The sequence below is a fragment of the Poecile atricapillus genome, chromosome 1 (assembly GCF_030490865.1).
Source record: "Poecile atricapillus isolate bPoeAtr1 chromosome 1, bPoeAtr1.hap1, whole genome shotgun sequence".
Taxonomy (NCBI): Eukaryota; Metazoa; Chordata; class Aves; order Passeriformes; family Paridae; genus Poecile; species Poecile atricapillus.
Window position 1 is genome coordinate 144,492,663 of NC_081249.1, and position 16,930 is coordinate 144,509,592.

At 41.7% G+C, this 16,930-nt stretch overlaps 1 protein-coding gene across 1 annotated transcript in view; it reads left to right on the forward strand.

Annotated features, from left to right (window-relative positions):
• Window positions 1–16,227, forward strand: part of LOC131580630 (cytosolic phospholipase A2 beta-like) — a 46,938-nt gene extending 30,711 nt beyond the window's left edge. Inside the window, exons 9-22 of the mRNA XM_058842048.1 lie at window positions 347–410; window positions 850–977; window positions 1,100–1,210; window positions 1,444–1,481; window positions 2,393–2,528; window positions 3,483–3,619; window positions 3,878–4,100; window positions 4,690–4,807; window positions 5,800–5,937; window positions 7,123–7,227; window positions 7,670–7,855; window positions 10,823–10,989; window positions 11,502–11,688; window positions 13,871–16,227. Of these exons, the coding sequence (XP_058698031.1) occupies window positions 347–410; window positions 850–977; window positions 1,100–1,210; window positions 1,444–1,481; window positions 2,393–2,528; window positions 3,483–3,619; window positions 3,878–4,100; window positions 4,690–4,807; window positions 5,800–5,937; window positions 7,123–7,227; window positions 7,670–7,855; window positions 10,823–10,989; window positions 11,502–11,688; window positions 13,871–14,109 (1,977 nt within the window). The 3' untranslated portion in view covers window positions 14,110–16,227. The remainder of the gene's footprint in view (window positions 1–346; window positions 411–849; window positions 978–1,099; window positions 1,211–1,443; window positions 1,482–2,392; window positions 2,529–3,482; window positions 3,620–3,877; window positions 4,101–4,689; window positions 4,808–5,799; window positions 5,938–7,122; window positions 7,228–7,669; window positions 7,856–10,822; window positions 10,990–11,501; window positions 11,689–13,870) is intronic.
• The last annotated feature ends 703 nt before the right edge of the window (window positions 16,228–16,930 follow it).

The following is a 16,930-nucleotide window of genomic DNA, read 5'->3' on the forward strand; positions in this document are numbered from 1 at the left end:
ATACACAGAAATTCATCATCAGGTATTTTCCCCCACCCTTCCTAAATAATTATTAGATATATGTGTTTGGGCACCAGTGTGTTGTACAGAGTTTCCTGATTTTGGGATAATTTGAATGTGTTAACAATCTCTGACAATGCATCACTGTATTGGCACTCTGAAGCAGCGCAACGTGGGCTACTGTCCTAGAATAATGAGCTCTGAATTTTCTCTTGGGTTGCTCCCAGAACTGAGACCAGTTCAATTGGCTCTGTATTGTAGGTGGTGGTTGTCTGCATGATGTTTCATTATTTGCAGCAGATGTGTTACTCACTTTCTTCACCCTTTTCCTTCCTGCCTTTTACAGTCCCGTGAGGTTTGCTGCTTGGAAGTGCACGTGGACATCCATGAAAGCAGGAAATACTTGAAAGGTATGGCAATTTCTCTGTGAACTGAAGGCATGACCAAACCAAACCTATTCTACTCATTCAGATGCAGATGGAGGCATTTTAGAGTACAGAGACAATAAGAATGTTCTAAGTTATATATAGATAGTGATATATGATCTAAATAATAAAATGCAATGCATTGAAATGCCCTGAACTGATCTCTGTGTCTTTTCCTTGGAGCTATCAAGTCTGGACACAGTAGACTTTGCTGGTGGAAGTAATAGAGTGCTGACTCTGGGAGCACTCCAAGCTATGGGGGTAAAGGCAGGAGTTCCAGGTCCTGTGCTGTAGGAGACTTGTTGGTGGGGTAGCTTACAGAGGAGCTACCACAGAAAATTATTCCAGCAGAAAGTTTGCCAACTTTGTTAGCTCTTTTGCCCGAACAGTAGTATTGTTCTCTAAATAAACCTGTTTTTACTAGAGGGTAAAAATCTTGTACTTACGGTGCCTGCATCTCACGAGAGGACACAGAAGACGACAGAGGACACTGACACTTTCTACTTCCATTGCTTGAAGGTTTGGGAGCCAATTCTAAAAGTCAGGCTGCAGGTAATGAGCACTACACAATGCTACTGTTCATACTGCTTGCTTACTTCCAGAGTGATCAAAGCAGCAAAGAACTGCATTGTTTCTGTTCTGTGAATACAACCCATGCTTTTTGTTTTGTGTAGAAAGTTTCTGATAAGGAAGATGACAACAGCAATTTAAGTGACACCTTAACGGTACCACTGAAATTTCTCCCTGTTGGACATAAAGTGAAAGTAACCCTTCCTGTAAGACATGTGAGTGTTTCATAATTTATATCTGGAAAGAAGAGTAGAATAACCCTCACTATTTAACACATGAATATTAAAAAAAACCCCAACCCAAAACAACAATTGAAAAGCATGCAGGGTGGCAGTGGTGGGACTTTCCAGGGGGCTGAAATCCTCTGGACTGGAAGACTGAAAATCTGGATTCAAAACTTCTTCTTTTCCCACCATTCATGTTCCTGCTCTCGTCTCTTTGTTTACAGAATGTGCCACTACAGTTGTACCTGCAGCTAAATGATTGGTAAGAGGACTGGTTTGGGTTTTTTTCTCTAAAGATTTTAGTGCTCTTTGAACTGTGAAATCTAGAACAGAGTATGTCCTTTATTTAGATACAAGGAATGCACAAGACTAGGGGCAAAATGTAACAACATTTAAGTCATCATTAAGGAGTCATCACAATTCAAAGCTAAATGTCCTTGCAGCAAAGGAGTCCCACCAAAATGCAAAAAACTTATGAGAGTTTCAAATGGTGAGGGACTTTGTCACTGGGTGCCTTTTGCAACAAAGAACCAAACACTAAGTCTGGAGGCTTCTTCAAGAAGGGCACAAGAAGGCAGCAGAGGGAAAAGAGAATTTGAAATAACATTTGAAAGAACATCAGAGTCCATACATTACCCAAAGGACACAGTTCTCTTACAAAAACACACTTGTGGCTCTGGTGATAACAAGAGAAAGAAGTATAAACTAGTGAAGACAAAATGTTGCGTTGTAAAATAATGTGTCAGACAAGAAAGAAGCAAAAATTATTTGAATGTCTTTTTAATTTGTACGGTTTTCTGTATAAATCTGCAGCACAAATGCCCGTGAAAGACTTTGTTAGATTTAAGTCATCCTTTGCTCAGAAATCATATGAAGCAGAAATAGAAAGGATTCAGCTTACAAAGCTACAGAAGTAGCTTACAGCTAAGTCACAGAAGCCCTTTGTTTTTCCTATTTATTATCCTTAGCTGACAGTAAATCTTACACTGAAACAATAAAGAGACCATGTAGAAGGAAAGAAGTTGATTTCTTTGCAAATGAAAAATACATTTCTATAAAATCAGAATAAGGAATCAGGATTTTTTAAAAATCCATTAGATTGCAGTTGCTGAAAATAGATCTATATACATTTTAAACACCAGCTCTGTGCCTCTGGATTTATTTATGTTTCAGCACAGAAAAACTAGATGTGCGCTTAGGGTATGATCTGTGCCAAGGAGAGCAAGAGTTCCTGCATAAGAGGAAGAGAGTCGTTGCTGGTGCCCTGAAGAGGGTTCTCCATCTGGAAAGAGATCTACATGGGCATGAGGTCTGTGCTTTGGAATCCAAGCATGGGGTGTGGGTCTATTGAACTAGGATTGCCACTACTTCCCTCCCTTGGAATTTCTAGTATTTGCATGCTGATAACCAGCCCATTGATTTGAATGGCAGGGGGCATTCAAGAGCAGGGGCTCTCAGCATGACATACCCCATACTCATGTAAAATTTCAGCTCAAGTATTCATCCCTCCAATCTTTTAAGTAGGCCAAATGACCAAGGATGTAATAATACCACTCTTCAAACACAGTTTCCAATACTATGGTGCTGCAAATCAGCAAGACATGAGGCATTGTGTTAGATACAGCCTAGTCAGGCAACCCAAACCAATAGGAAAACAGGAGTATTGGAAATTCACCTCACATAAATTCTTATTAAATCAGTGTGATGTAATTTCTTTAGGCTTACTTTTTTCTTTCTTCATTCTCAGAACACTTCTTACCAAAACTAAAAAATCTTTTGTGGTGAAGAAAGAAAATTAGAACATTTTATAACAAGCTGAAGCACGTTTTGTTGCCAACATCCAGGGTGACTTTTTAAGGGACAACTTATTTTTTTACTGGAATTATATTTGTTAAATGAATGCTGTCCAAAGAATCAGCAGAGTTCAAAAAATGTCCTTAATCCATTTTAATTGCATTTATTGCAATTTGTTGTTGTTTATAGTAAAATCACAATTATGTATTCTTAACCAGTGCAATTCCAAGTATAGAGAGCAAAGGTAGGAAGGAAGGTTAAAATGACTGCATATTCAAGCTCATCCAAGCATTAGGGTTAAGACTATCTCGAGGTTAATTTCAATAAGGTACTGATAAAGACTGGCTAAGTGGTCATTTAATTCATCATTCTCCAATGAATCTGCTCAAGAAATTCTGAGCGTTGTGATTAGACTTTTCCAAGTAGCAAGGGAGTAACTTTCTGAGGATAATACTTGTGTTTTGGACAGGTCCCAGTAATAGCTGTTATGGCAACAGGCGGAGGTCTCAGAGCAATGTCAGCTATGTTTGGCCACCTCTTAGCTCTTCAGAAGCTAAACCTGCTGGACTGTGTCACCTATCTCACTGGGGCCTCTGGCTCAACATGGTATGTAAAGAAAATGAGATGGGATTTGGGATGACTGTGACTCCTTTTCCACACAGTGAGAGATGCATCTCTTTCAAAGACTTACATTGTTAACAAGTGAACATAATTCCCTTGAGAAGCTCTTACTGTTGGCTCTCAATTATAATTGTGTTTAGGATCACTGATTTTCTTGCATTGATGAAAATGATTGTGTAAATGTATCAATTTTCAAAACTCATCAAAATGAACGGGCTGTTTTCTAACATTTCTGTTCCTTAGGACCCTAGCAGACCTGTATGAGCATGCTGACTGGTCTCAGAAGTCTCTGGAGGGACCACTTAAAGCAGTAAAAGAACAAGTGACAAAATGCAAACTCAACCTTATGTCTATAGACCATCTGAAGTATTATCACAAGGAACTTGCCGAAAGGGCAAAAGCAGGACATGTGACATCTTTTACAACTCTGTGGTCACTTGTTCAGGAGATGTTCTTACATGAACAGGTAGGTACATCTGCCACACATCTGGGAAACAGCCACCTACTTTCTTTAGAGCTTAACTCTTTGAGAGCACGATGTAATGGGTGTAACAAATCCAAAGAGACTGAGCCATCCCAGTGTGATTTGTAAACTATGACAGAGGATCTTGTAGCCAGGATTTTCCAGAGCAGATAATCATTTGAAGGTGCCCAACAGCTAGCAACTTCAGTAGGCAAACTTCCAGAAAGAACTGAAGAATTCCCTCCACCCACTCTCCCTGAAAAGTCAGATTTTTACAGTCTGTTGCTAGTTTGAAACTTAAAAGTTAGAGTAATCTGTCCTTATGCGAATATTAATCTCAGCTTCAGTAAAGATCCGTGGGATGCTGGCAGTCAAGGCACTTAGATATTCTAATGAAAAAGGTACTAGGTACCCAAAAGGCAACCAGGAAGGAAAGTGCAGGAACATGAAGGAAAAGGTCCCTTACAAAAATGTGACTTACAGATTTCTCTGTGTTGTAAAATATCTGTTATCAGTCTTTAAATCTTTACTTGGCTGGGTTGTGTTATCCTCTTATAGAGGTTTACAGTGATTTTTTTATCTCACTGATTAGCCAAGAAAGTACAAACTCACAGACCAGCGCAAGGCATTGGAGTATGGACAAAACCCACTGCCTTTCTATGCAGTCCTCAATGTGAAAGAGGAGAAGTTTGGTACTTTCAAATTTAGAGGTAAGTGTTCCTGGAGTTTCTTCTGATTCTGGGTATGGATTAAAGTGGATTTTGCAGGAGATGTGTACATGTAAAGGAAAAAAGGGGAGTACATCTGTTGCTTGCCCTGACTCAGCATTCATCTTTTAATAAGATGTTTGTCTTTTTTGCAAACTGCTGGGTTGTAGGAGCACATCTGCTGGATAACATCCTCAGCCATAAACAGGACATTAATTAAAAATCTGTGGTGAAGTCCTATTTTTGCAACAGACATTGTGAGTGTGGGGAAATCATCAGATCTTTTCCTGCCATGCCTATAAAATGGCTTTGATGTTTCCTTAGTTTCTAGGGGTGCTGCAAAATGTAATTTTCACTTCCTAAATATGACACTGATGAAGGTATGAAAATGGCATGGAGTATGATTGCTGTGATATGACATCCTTTGCATGGACACAGGCCACATTCAACAAAAGGTGTTAAAAGCAGTAGATACTGGAAAGAAAAGCAATTAGTCCTTATGTTTATTTGGGTTTTTAGCTACTGTTCTACTGTAATGCCTGTGCAGGACAGCTTGAGCCAGGAAACTCCACATCCATGCCACGCTGATAATTTCTACTGTGATGTTGGTGTGTCTTCAGGCTGCTTTGTTATATCCTGTAGACTGGCAGTTTTGGGTTAATAGAGCTTTCATGCCAATCACTCCTTGCAATTCACGCCTCTCTAGCATGAAGCACGTTTGATGCTCTTGATTTAGAGAGGCAAGTGTGATCCCAGAATCTTTATATAGAAATAGATATCTAAGCATTTGAACCTAATGTTAGAGCTTTTCTGAGTGCAAAAAGCTGGCTCCTCTTGGTTGCAAATAATCTCTCAGTTTGTATGGAAGTGGAAGGTGCAGCTTGCAGTACAAATGTGCAGAGAGTACAGAGCTGCTGAGACAAGGGAGATCCTTGGGAAGGTTTTGGGATTTTGTTTTTATGGCAGCAAACATGTCTCATGTGAATTCTTTGTAGAGTGGGCTGATTTCTCTCCTTACGAAGTGGCCATACCAAAATATGGAGTCTCCATTCCTTCAGAATATTTTGACAGCGAGTTCTTCATGGGAAGGCGAGTGAAGAAGCTGCCAGAATCTCGCATCTGCTATCTGGAAGGTGACACAGCAGTGCTATACAGTTAATCACAGCATCATAGAAAGCATGATATTTGCTAGGCACAGACACAGCACTCCTTGCCAGCATGTCTGCTTTAGGTCTTAAATCAATGAGCTTTTTATGCCTTTCATACACTTCTGCTCTTTGTGTATCTTCTTTCCTCTTGTCCTCCTTTTCCACCTGGACAGATTTGGGAAAGTTGCAGCACAGTTCCTGTTACATTGTCTAAATCAAACAAGATGGTGGAAGAGGCAGATTGAAGAAATAATAAGCGTTCCTTCCCTGATCAGTCTCCAACTCTTCAACTTCATAGACTATATTTCTAGACAAAGTATTACTGGGATAGAATTGGAAGGAGCTGAGAATCAAATATGTCATCTAGCCACAAAGGCAGGAGCTACCTGAGATTTGTGGCTTGAGGATGGTGTCACTAATCTTCTCTGCTCATCAGAACAAAGGAAGGCCTTTTGACCTCCAGCAGCTATTTTGACTGGTTGTTTTGCCACCAAAGGTTAAGAAATGGAAAAAGCAGCTAGTCAGAGGAACCCATCTGTCCCAGGCAGGTTTTAAATCTGTATAAGTGTTTTAGTTTTGATACCAAAAACAAGGGTAGAGGAAAAAAACCCCCATATTTCTCTCACTGTGGAGCCTGCTAGAGATTCAATTTGTTCCTCATGTAAGTACCTGGCACAGAGCTTAATGAGGAAGGATAATTCTTACTTTTCCAAAAGCAGACTCACATATGGAGCCAATTCTATTTTGAACCTGGACCAATTACACTCCACAGAAACAAAACATGCCTGGAAGGAAAAAATGAGTCTAAGATCAATTTAAATAATAAATCAGTTTAAAGAAGCCTTTATGCTTACATGGCTTCACCATGCTTTCCAAGCCTAGGTTCTCTCACAGTACACAAGAAGCTTTCTACAACATCATTTGGGTGACTGATACCTCTTGTTTTGTTACTCTGTACTATTCAGTGAATGTTCTGTGTGTAGTTACCTCCAGAGAAAGAGCACTGAAGTGCTTACACCACTATGTTTGAACTCTCTGAGACCTGCTGCTTAAGTTGTGTCATGATGGGGTCAGGTTGGGTGGGCTAATAATGTGTAGCATGGATGTTTACAATAGTCGGTGGTTAACATGTGGTAGTGCAGTACTTTTCACATGTGGTTTGTCTTGCAGGTCTTTGGACAAACATCTTTACTAGGAATTTGCTGGATGGCTTGTACTGGTCCTCAAATTCAAATGAATTCTGGGAACGGTGGTCCCAAGATATGGTAGATATAGGTAAGGGTTTCTAAAGTGTTGCCTCACTGTGGATCTTCCAGCATGATTTTAATCACTATCAGAATGATTGCTATGTCCTTTTTGCTCTTTTCCCCAGAGGCATGCTTCATGTTAGTACAAATGTTTTTCATTTAAAGTTTCCTCACGGTCTGTTAAATGACTCTGCCTGTGAGAGGTTGGCTTTTAGTTGTGGGCAAAAGTACAAAGCCACTGTGTCATTTGAAAGAGTAAAACACAAAAGCTGTGCCTGCTTTAAAGAAAACTAAATATCTCTTTGGTAAATGACATGGGCCATGTGCACATGTTTTCCAGCAGCCTGCAAGAAGCAGGGATGAGAGGGACCCACAGGAAGACAACCAGGGCAGCTAGCCAGCAAAGGTTTCTGGCAGGGCAGATTGCTGTTGTTTTTTTTCCCTATTTCATTGTTTCTTCTCTATTTCAGAAAAACATTCTCCTGAGGAAGACATTACTGTTATTGAGCCTCCATCTTCTTTGTCAGGAAAGTTGTATGAAATGTTTCAGGACATTATGACCAAGCGTCCGCTACTGGGAAAGTCACATAACTTCCTGAGAGGTTTAGAGTTTCATAAGGATTATATCCATCAGAAAAAATTTATTGAATGGAAAGGTAACTGCAACAAAGAGTTAGCTGCACTGTGCAGGTAACATCTCAGATTTTGTTTTTTTAGACTTTGGAAACCTCCTATTTTTTTCAGAGTTTGGAAATCAACTGAGTTGGGCCTATGTTCATGGTGTCTGTTTCTTTAGGGTAACAGGCTAAAATGAACTAATCCATGGGCTGCTCTCTCACTTCCAGAAGATACCTGTAATTTGTGTCAAGAAATATTTTTCTAAGGGAAGTTTGTCACTCTGCATAGGTACAGTTGTCAAAAGATTTAGGAAGGGCAGAATCCACTGAGGTCAAGAAACAAAGGTAACACCAGAAGCATAAAACAGCAGGTTATTACGTGTATCAGATAAAGGAAAGGACTAGTTGCAAGGATGTGATTGCCCATGTGTCTGGTGTTTCTGCCTGATAAATTATCCATCCAGAGACCTCTCTTTAACCCCTCAGAAACAGAAATACCAAAATCCAACTACAGAAAGTTAAAGTCACAGAGGTTTAGATTGCAAATGTTAAACAAACAGATAAATAGACATGATGTATAAGTTGAAGAGTGATTTTCTATGGCCTTTTCTCTGTAGGTAGGCAGAGGAAACAGCAACAGTTTTACCTCAAAACCTATGAAGCAATCTGTGAAATGATAGCAAGGTGATGGAGCTGAGGTTTTCTGCATCAGAAACTTTCCTATAATCCCAGCATCTTCATTTATTCCATGAACAGGTAGCAATGTGGGAGGACCCCACATTATTGAGGTTAATCTGACTTTAGCAAGAAAGCAGGTGTTCTCTGCCTTCTTTGAGCCCTTCTCTTTGGCAAGTTGCATTTTCTCTCTCATTTTAGGCAAGTTTCAATGTGTTTTGTCACTCTCTGCCCTTGCTACTCAGTTTTGCTGACAATGGTGGGAGATGGTGGTGCTTTCCTGTGGATTAAGGCAGCTTTTAAAATGTTCAGCAAGCAAAAAGTCCTAAAAGGGTCTGCTAAGAAAACAAGTGAAAGAAGGAGAAAAAACAAGTAGCATAAGAAGGGTGGGTGAGAGAAGGAGCAAGCAAGTAGCTTCAGAAGGTGGATGAAGCATGAAATTGTCAATCAATAAATGTTAAAAAACATAGCTGTCCATATATTTGCTGACAGTTTTGTAAAGACAAATGGGTAGAAGCAGATTTCAAGGAGGATTTTAAGGAAGTGAGCGTAAGAACACTAATGACTATCTCACGGTAGATATTCTACAAATAAAGTAAAATATGTGAAAAGCATGAAATCCAGAGTGGGAAAAGAGAAACTGGAAGTCTGGAGTGGGAAAAATTTTTGGAAAGTTTTCCATCTTTTTGTTGCCTGCATAAGATCAATCTAAACCCAGGTATGGATCCATCTCTAGGAGTAAGAGGAGATGCCAGGTCTGTGAGCAGAAATGACAGTCTTGTGGTAGATGAAGACTTGAAAACAGAGTTTAGTTTTAAAGGCTTCCCTGCAGCTCAGGTTATCTAATATATTAAAACAAGTCTTTCAATGCTTAATTTTCCTGATGAGAAATTGAACTAATAGTCTGGAATTAGCATAATGCATTTACAGTAGCATTCATGCTTCCAAGGGTATTTCTGAGACAATTCTTTAAAATCTTTATTTGAATGTGGGATAGAAGAAGGGATTCTAACAAGAAAAATGTCTACTTCTTGTTCACATATACAACCATGAATAAATGCTTCAAAGTTCCATCTCTGTGATAAGAAAACAATGGTAATGGAATTTAATCTAAAAATGTTCGCCAGGCCAAATAAAACTAAAAAGTATTCTCTGTTTCTTCTGTGAGGGACTGCAAGCAAATGTCTCTTATTACAGTTGAATCTGTGAATTCTCAGCAGCCTTGAATGCTAAAATAAGCACATTCTGTAAAGACTTGACAGTGAGGGAATGGAAAAATTACAAATTATTACTTCAAGCTGGTGTGAAACCTTCCAGGCTATGGAACAAGCTAGAATTACTCTGCATGGTTTAAATCAGCACTACAGAATGAGGCCAAGGAAGCAGAGTGATTGAATGAATTGCAATGCTGGAACTTATCAACGGTATTTCTGTGATCAACAATTTTTTAAAATGCCTAAATACCGTGATTTAAGGGCCAAGTGTTCTGCTCTGGGCATTGATACCTCATTTTGTGAACTTGAGGAACACTCTTAAACCACTATTTGCATATTTAAAACTGTGGCAAAATGTTCCCTGCTCCCTGGGACTGAAAGTGTGCTAGAGGAACAGTAGAGGACTTGCTGTCTACAGGGCAAGCTGGTGAGGCTCCTAGCAGAGAAATAAGAGGCTAGCTATCAGAAACTGGCTTTAGATTTCAATTTACCAGTTGGTGTAATCCCCTTTTGGCATTTATGTGAGGTTTAATTAATTCAAGCAGTATTTTAAGCTGTTGGTAGGTGATGTTGTATGCAAGATGTGGTATTTTTTGACAGCATGGCTTATAGTTTATATGAGATTTCTAAAAGCAAGTTGAAATCAGACTTTTCAACCTGAGAGAGGAGTCTAACCCTGAGAAGGCAAAAGCAAAAAAAGAGCAATGCAAAAGTGCAATGGTGTATTGCATTTCTTAGTTATGTTGCTACACTGTGAATTTGTTTGTGTTGTTTGCATTTTTCCCAGTTCTTAGGGGGAAAAAAGTAATCTGTTGAAGTCTGTGAAAAATGACTCCCCAGAGCAGCTGTGAGGTCAGTGGAGTCTGTGTCTCACCTGTCCTCTGTCTGGCTGCCCCATGGCCTGCCTGCCTTTGTGAGTGTGCCTGGGAGAGTGTGGAAACAGGCCAGGTGTGCCCAGATGTGCACTTTGAAGGGCATGCTCCTGAGGGGGCTCATGTTGTGGAGGGAGGTGACCCTTGTCTTAAGGGTGACCAAGGAGCTCCCCTTAGCACAGACAGAATTACTCACTCCTCCTTTCCTAAAAATGCACCACTAACTATATTAAACTGTTTTTCAGACACTGTGCTGGACGGTTTCCCTAACAATCTGACACCGCTGCAGAAATATCTTTGTCTGATAGATGTTGGCTATTTCATCAACACCAGTGGTGCGGCACTTTTTAAGCCAGAGAGGAATGTAGATGTCATTATATCCCTTGATTATGGTTTGGGGCATGTGTTCAAGGTGAGAAGATTAACTTACTCTGCTCCTTGCAGAGTATAACTTGCTTTATTGAAACTTTTAAGTAAGAGGCTGTCTAAATCTTAATCATATATCACCATGAATATAAGCAGGAGGAAAGAAACTTCTTTCAAGAATGGAACTATAGAAACTGTAAGGCTCTTTTTTCTGTAGGGGATTACAGCATATAATTCCTAGGATCCTCAGGGAATTGCAGTAACAATTGTTTGCTGGAACATGCCTGTGACCTCTCCTGGTCTGTCATGATGAATTCTGAGTGTGACTTTGGGTCATTCACTTGAGCTTGTAGAAAACATTATTGGATGATGAGTAGCATTGTCTGACTTAGGCTGGGTGGTGGTCGAAAGTAAGGTTGTACTGTGGCTACTTTGGACTACACATTCTTTTCATAATGTTTCTAGGGAATGAGTTAAGATGCCACAATATTTCCAGATACCTGAGCAAACGTGATTCTTTTTCTAGAGCTTTAACTTCATTACATTCTGTGTCCACAGCAATTAGAGATGACATACAAGTATTGCAAGATACAAAATATCCCATTCCCCAAAGTGGAGCTGAGTCCAGAAGAAGAGAAGAACCCAAAGGAATGTTATATATTTGCGGATGCAGAGGACCCCAGAGCACCTATAGTAATCCATTTTCCCTTGGTGAATGACACCTTTAAGGAATTCAAGGAGCCAGGTAAATGCAGTCAACAGAACTGTGCCCTGCGCTCTACCCCTGGCATGTGTTATGTGTCCACCCATGGCAAGTAGAGGAGCAGCCTCCATACTCCTGCTGGCTTCTCTCCTCTTGAAATGCTCAGAGGACACAGTCCTGGGCAACTCAGTGCCACACTGCCTCCTCCAGCCCTGCCTGTGGCAGATGGCTCATGTCACTGTCCCTTGCAACAGAGCTGCAGGTCTTCCTCACTTGTGCCTGTCCTGCCAAGAGGAACGTGCAGAGTGCTGGAGTTTTTCTGGCACTGGGAAGAGGGAGAGTAAAGAAAGGTGCAGAGAGCTGTGAAAACAGAGAGATAAGGGACTCCTGAAGGACCTGCTGGTGGGCTAGAAAGCAGCAGGAGCTGGCCCTTGGGCCATCAAGCCCCAGGGTTGGCCCTACACCCCTGTCTTCCCCAGTCAGGCTGTCTGTGGTGGAGAGGGAGGTGCAGAGGGACCCTCCTTCCCAGGCCTTGAGGGATAGAGACTTGGGTACAGGACCTGGGCAGGGGGAGCATGCCCAGGTGGGAGAGACTCCATATAGTGTTTAGTAGAAGCTGGGACACAGCAGAGAGGTGTGGGGCCAGCCTGGGATGTGCAGCTATCTCTGCTCAAGTGCCTGGAGGAGGTTCTTCCAGCTTTACCCAAAATTCTACTGGGGCCCCAAGTGGGACCAGAGCAAAATGCTCCCTCAGAGAAGTCTCTGAGGGAGCATTTGGGAATAGCAGCAAAAAGTAAAGGTACTTTTACCTGCAGGTAAAGTAGGTGAAGATTTTGGAATCACTCTAAATGAAAAATAGATGACATGCTGCAGAGCAGAGCAGCTGTTGGCAATTCTCTGTGCTCCAAGCCCAAACTGGTGAGCTTTGACGCTCACCTGAATGTCTCTGAGCAGTCGGTGATTCATCCATCAAACTGACAACCAGCAACTGATGTGGGTGGTTGGAGGAGGGCGTCCTTGGCAACCTGCTTTCATGGATTTCAGGTTTAACAGTGGAGCTTGTTGTTTCTAGGGGGATGAGAGACATCTTGTGGAATGTGGGTATTTATTTTTCTTATTTTTAACTATTTAAATTCTGAAAGGACTCAGCCTGTGAAGTCACCATTTGCAGTGCAGCAGTTCCAAACTATGTTTTTGTGTGCTTGAGGCAGATGCAGCTTTATCTGGATGTGGACAGCATAGATAATATATCTCTCTGAGTATTGTGAAGCTCAGTGAAGCAACATTGGATATTTTTAATTCAGTCACTTCTAGAGGTGGCCTGTGCCTAGCACCCTGACATCATGCTGTTCAGAAACCACTGGGTTAGACTAACACCTGCAGTGTCTCAAGAACAATTATTGTGTCTTTTTCATGAGGTTCTGGTTGAAATCATAAGGAATATCTCGGCAGTCTTTTTGCAGCCCTGCTGATAGTCATCTTACATTACATTAGTGTTTTGGGCATATTTGGTTCTGCAAGGAGACAGACAAAAAAAGCAGCAAAGAAATGTAGCCAAAAATTTTGTAGAAATGTAAATATGAGACTGCCAAAGTCCTTGGTGCAGGTAATTAGGGGGTCCTTTTAAGCAAAAACATTGACCTAACGGGGAGTATGGATGTTGCCAATTCTAAGAGGCATAACCTGAGGCCAGGTTGGAGTTTGCTGAGAGTCTGATGTAGGATGTTCTGGTCCCTCTGCACTCTGCAGCAGGCAGCCTTGTGTGGTTAGCATCACAGGGCTTCCTCGTATGTACTAGGCTGTCCACTCATTCTAGCTGGCAGACATGCACTTGCCACCACTAATCCAGCAGTGATCATGGATTTTAAGTGTTCCAGGTGTGTGTCTTTGTCTGAGAGTCAGACTTACAGGGTTTGGGAAAGGATGTGGACCCATGGGCGTGCTGCTCAGGAATGATGTCTGCAGGGGCAAGACAAGGAGGAATGCAAGAATTTGTGGCAGCTCTGCTGAGGGATTTCCAGACTTGAGTTTTAGCAGGAGGGGAAGGAAGAGTAGCTGGGAAAATTGACCAGGAATGGCTCTTTCAAGCTGTGGAGTGGGTTTGCAGTATTTCCTGAGGGCTGTTTTTAATAGTGGGTTCTGCCAAGTAGATCAGTCCCCTACAACACTTTCTGATAATACTCCAGATTCATCTCACTATGGTGGCTTTTGTCCTTCTCTGCAGGGGTAAAGCGTGGTCACTCGGAGATGGAAGAAGGCAAAGTAAATCTGGAGAACAACTGCTCACCGTACTACCTCATCAGGCTAATCTACTCCTCTGAGAATTTTGATAAACTTGTGAACCTGAGCAAATACAATATCCTCAATAACAAAGACCTGCTCCTCCAAGCAATCAGGAGTGCTGTAGAACGAAGGAGAAGCAGAAGGACTGGGAATTTCTCCAGCTACTCTGGATACCCCTAAACTGGGTTTTTTGCACTGTTCCCCACTGAAGGCTATGGCAGCCCATTACTACACATCACACTCATGTTACAACACATCACAGTGTTCATTATTTGCAGAAAACTGAGGAAACCTGTACATTTCTCACCTTGCCATGTTCAAGCTCCTAGCTTTCAAAAGGGATATTTTATCTCCTTCCCCCAAGTTTTCAGCCCACAAGAGCCTCACACTGTGGTCTTGTTAAGAAATTAGGGTCCTGGTTAGCAGAGACCTCCCAGGCTCTCCTTGATGTTACAGTATATGGTGGTGGTGATAGTTCTTTGTATGAGCCTGTCCCTTCAACTCTGAGCCCATTGTCAGTGTCCTTTCAATACTTCATTACAGATCAAGTCCTGGCCATTTGCATTCAGTGATGTCCAGATTTTCAGATAGGCTGAGCAACTAGAATTTGCACTGAATTGGTGGGCTCAGCTTTGAAGTCAGGCATGTATATGTGAACAGTGGCCAAACTGCTGTGCAGACAATTGCACTCTGTCTGGCCAATTCCCCTTGCTGATTTAGAAATTACTCCTTTTTTCCATTCCCCTGCAAGAGTTTGGCACAGAAATGCTGCTCCAGACTGCCACAAAGGGGGCGGCTACATTTCAAGAGAGAGGGTGGTAGCGGCAGTGAGTGAGCACAGTTCTTTTGAGCATTGGCTGGAGGAAAAGCTCTGCATAAAGCACAAGTGATCATATTGATTTATATCAGCAATGCCTTTACTGATTAAAATGTCAAGAGCCTGAAACAAGTTTTTCATAGAAGAAACTTGAAAGGAATAGTTGCCATAGACTCAAGTACATTTAATTTAGTGGTCATGACTGAGACATAAGCTGGTTCTCCTACAGATGTAAACTGGATGTAGGACAACATAATTCACTAATAGAGTGCAGAGCCATTGTATTTTCACACATAGAAGACTTTTCCCTTTATAATCTTCTATCCCTAACATCACAGGCAAAGTATTTTGAATAGGTGCTACATAAAAGAGAGCACACAATTTCCTCCTTGCTGGTGGAAAATATTTGGAAAATGACATCTGCTTTTAATTTGCTTTGGAATGCAGTGAGAGACTTTGCCTTGAACTAGAAGCTTGGAATATCTTTATAGTTCTCCACTACTTAAAAAGATGATAGGGAAGGATGCTGAGCAATATAAAACAGAGCTCCACAGAAGTCAGAAGTTTGCAGACTTCCTCACACTGAAGGATTTGGACTTGCTTCTGGATTATTTATGCTAAACACAGCATATTCATCAGGACTTCCAAGGAAAACCCTACATATTTCTTCTGTGTTGGAAATTTACTTGAGATCTAGAATTAGTTGTACTTGAAATCCAAAATCAAAAAAAAATGAGGAAGAGGGGTGTGTCATTTTGGTACACACAGGCAATATTGAAGCTCAAAGGGAGAGCATTTACAAAAGATCTGATTGCCTGAAGCCTGTATTTACTAAATGCTGCTTCTGCTGCAATGGCAATGGCTAAGCCTCAGCAATGCTTCTTCTGCAATGATTACTTGCTGAGCTAAGGAATATCACCCAGAACTGAGGAGCCTTAACAGCTGGAATGCAACTGTACTTTGGGATTCAGATCATGAGAAGTTAAGAACTAATCAGATACTGGCTGCAAGACAAAACATAAAGAGCCATTTTGAGTTGAGAATTGATCCAGCTGGATCTGCTACCTTTGCACAGGAGAGCAGCATGTCCTGGCACAGCACTGAGCAGCACATACAAGCCTACATGACACAGAGTGTGCACCATTTCCATGCTCCTCTGGCTGGTCCTAGAAAGCTCTGCTGCTGCAGAAAGATATCCCTGTTGTGTTCATGGGATACAGAGAACAATCTGTAATCCTTGTGAACCTTGGCAGCACGTCCCCAGCAGCAAGGTGGCTCAGCAACACTGAGAAAATTTGGTCTCTCAGAATGCTCCACAGACTAATAATTGGGGCATGTTTGGTGCATTTACAGTGCTGCTAATACAAACAGAAAGACTTGGTAAAATGTGAAGGAGCCACAAAACCACAAGGTTTTAGGATAACCCACAGCTGGTGGGGAATTACTGTTCTGAGGGACTGTTAAATCCTGTTACAAAGGGAGGGAAGTAGGATGGTGGGGAGGGAACTGAGGGTGGGGAAGGTGGTGTGACTCTGCTGGGAGAGCTGTCACCAGAGGTTTTGCCAACACTTAAAGTCAGGTTGGGAACTGCTGTCTAATATTGCAGCCAAAGGCACAGACAGGCATGTGGTACCTCTGTAGCCTTAAATGATAATAGCTTTTTCAAATATATTTTTGCATTTCAGAGCCTGAAATTATGCGAGGGCTGTATCATTGCCCATCAGAGTGCCTTTTTGTTTCATCTGGGTTGCCTTTTTGATTTTGTAGCATGATGTGGGTGTAGCACATGGGAACACAGTTCAGTGGTGGATGTGGCAGTGCTGGGTTAACAGTAGGACTGGATGGCTGTAGATGTCTTTTCCAAACTAAATGATTCTATGATTCTGTGACATTGAAGGCGTGTGTTGCTGGCTTGTTGGTGTAGTAGGAGGACCTGAAGGGCATTTGTGAGGACAGAGGCTGCCGCAGAACTCTGCAGGTTGGAGGGACCTACACTTTGCACAGTCTTGTCTGTGCAGCTTGTGGGAAGTGGTGGCTGGCACAGGTTGTCCCTCAAAGCCCTCCTGAGCTCTGGTTCAGAGCATGCTGACTCGCACTGCCCCAAAAACCACAGAAATCTAAGGCGTAGTTTCAGTATAAGGCTGATCAGTGACCTGTGCTCAGGACTGGTCCTTGTTCCCTTTA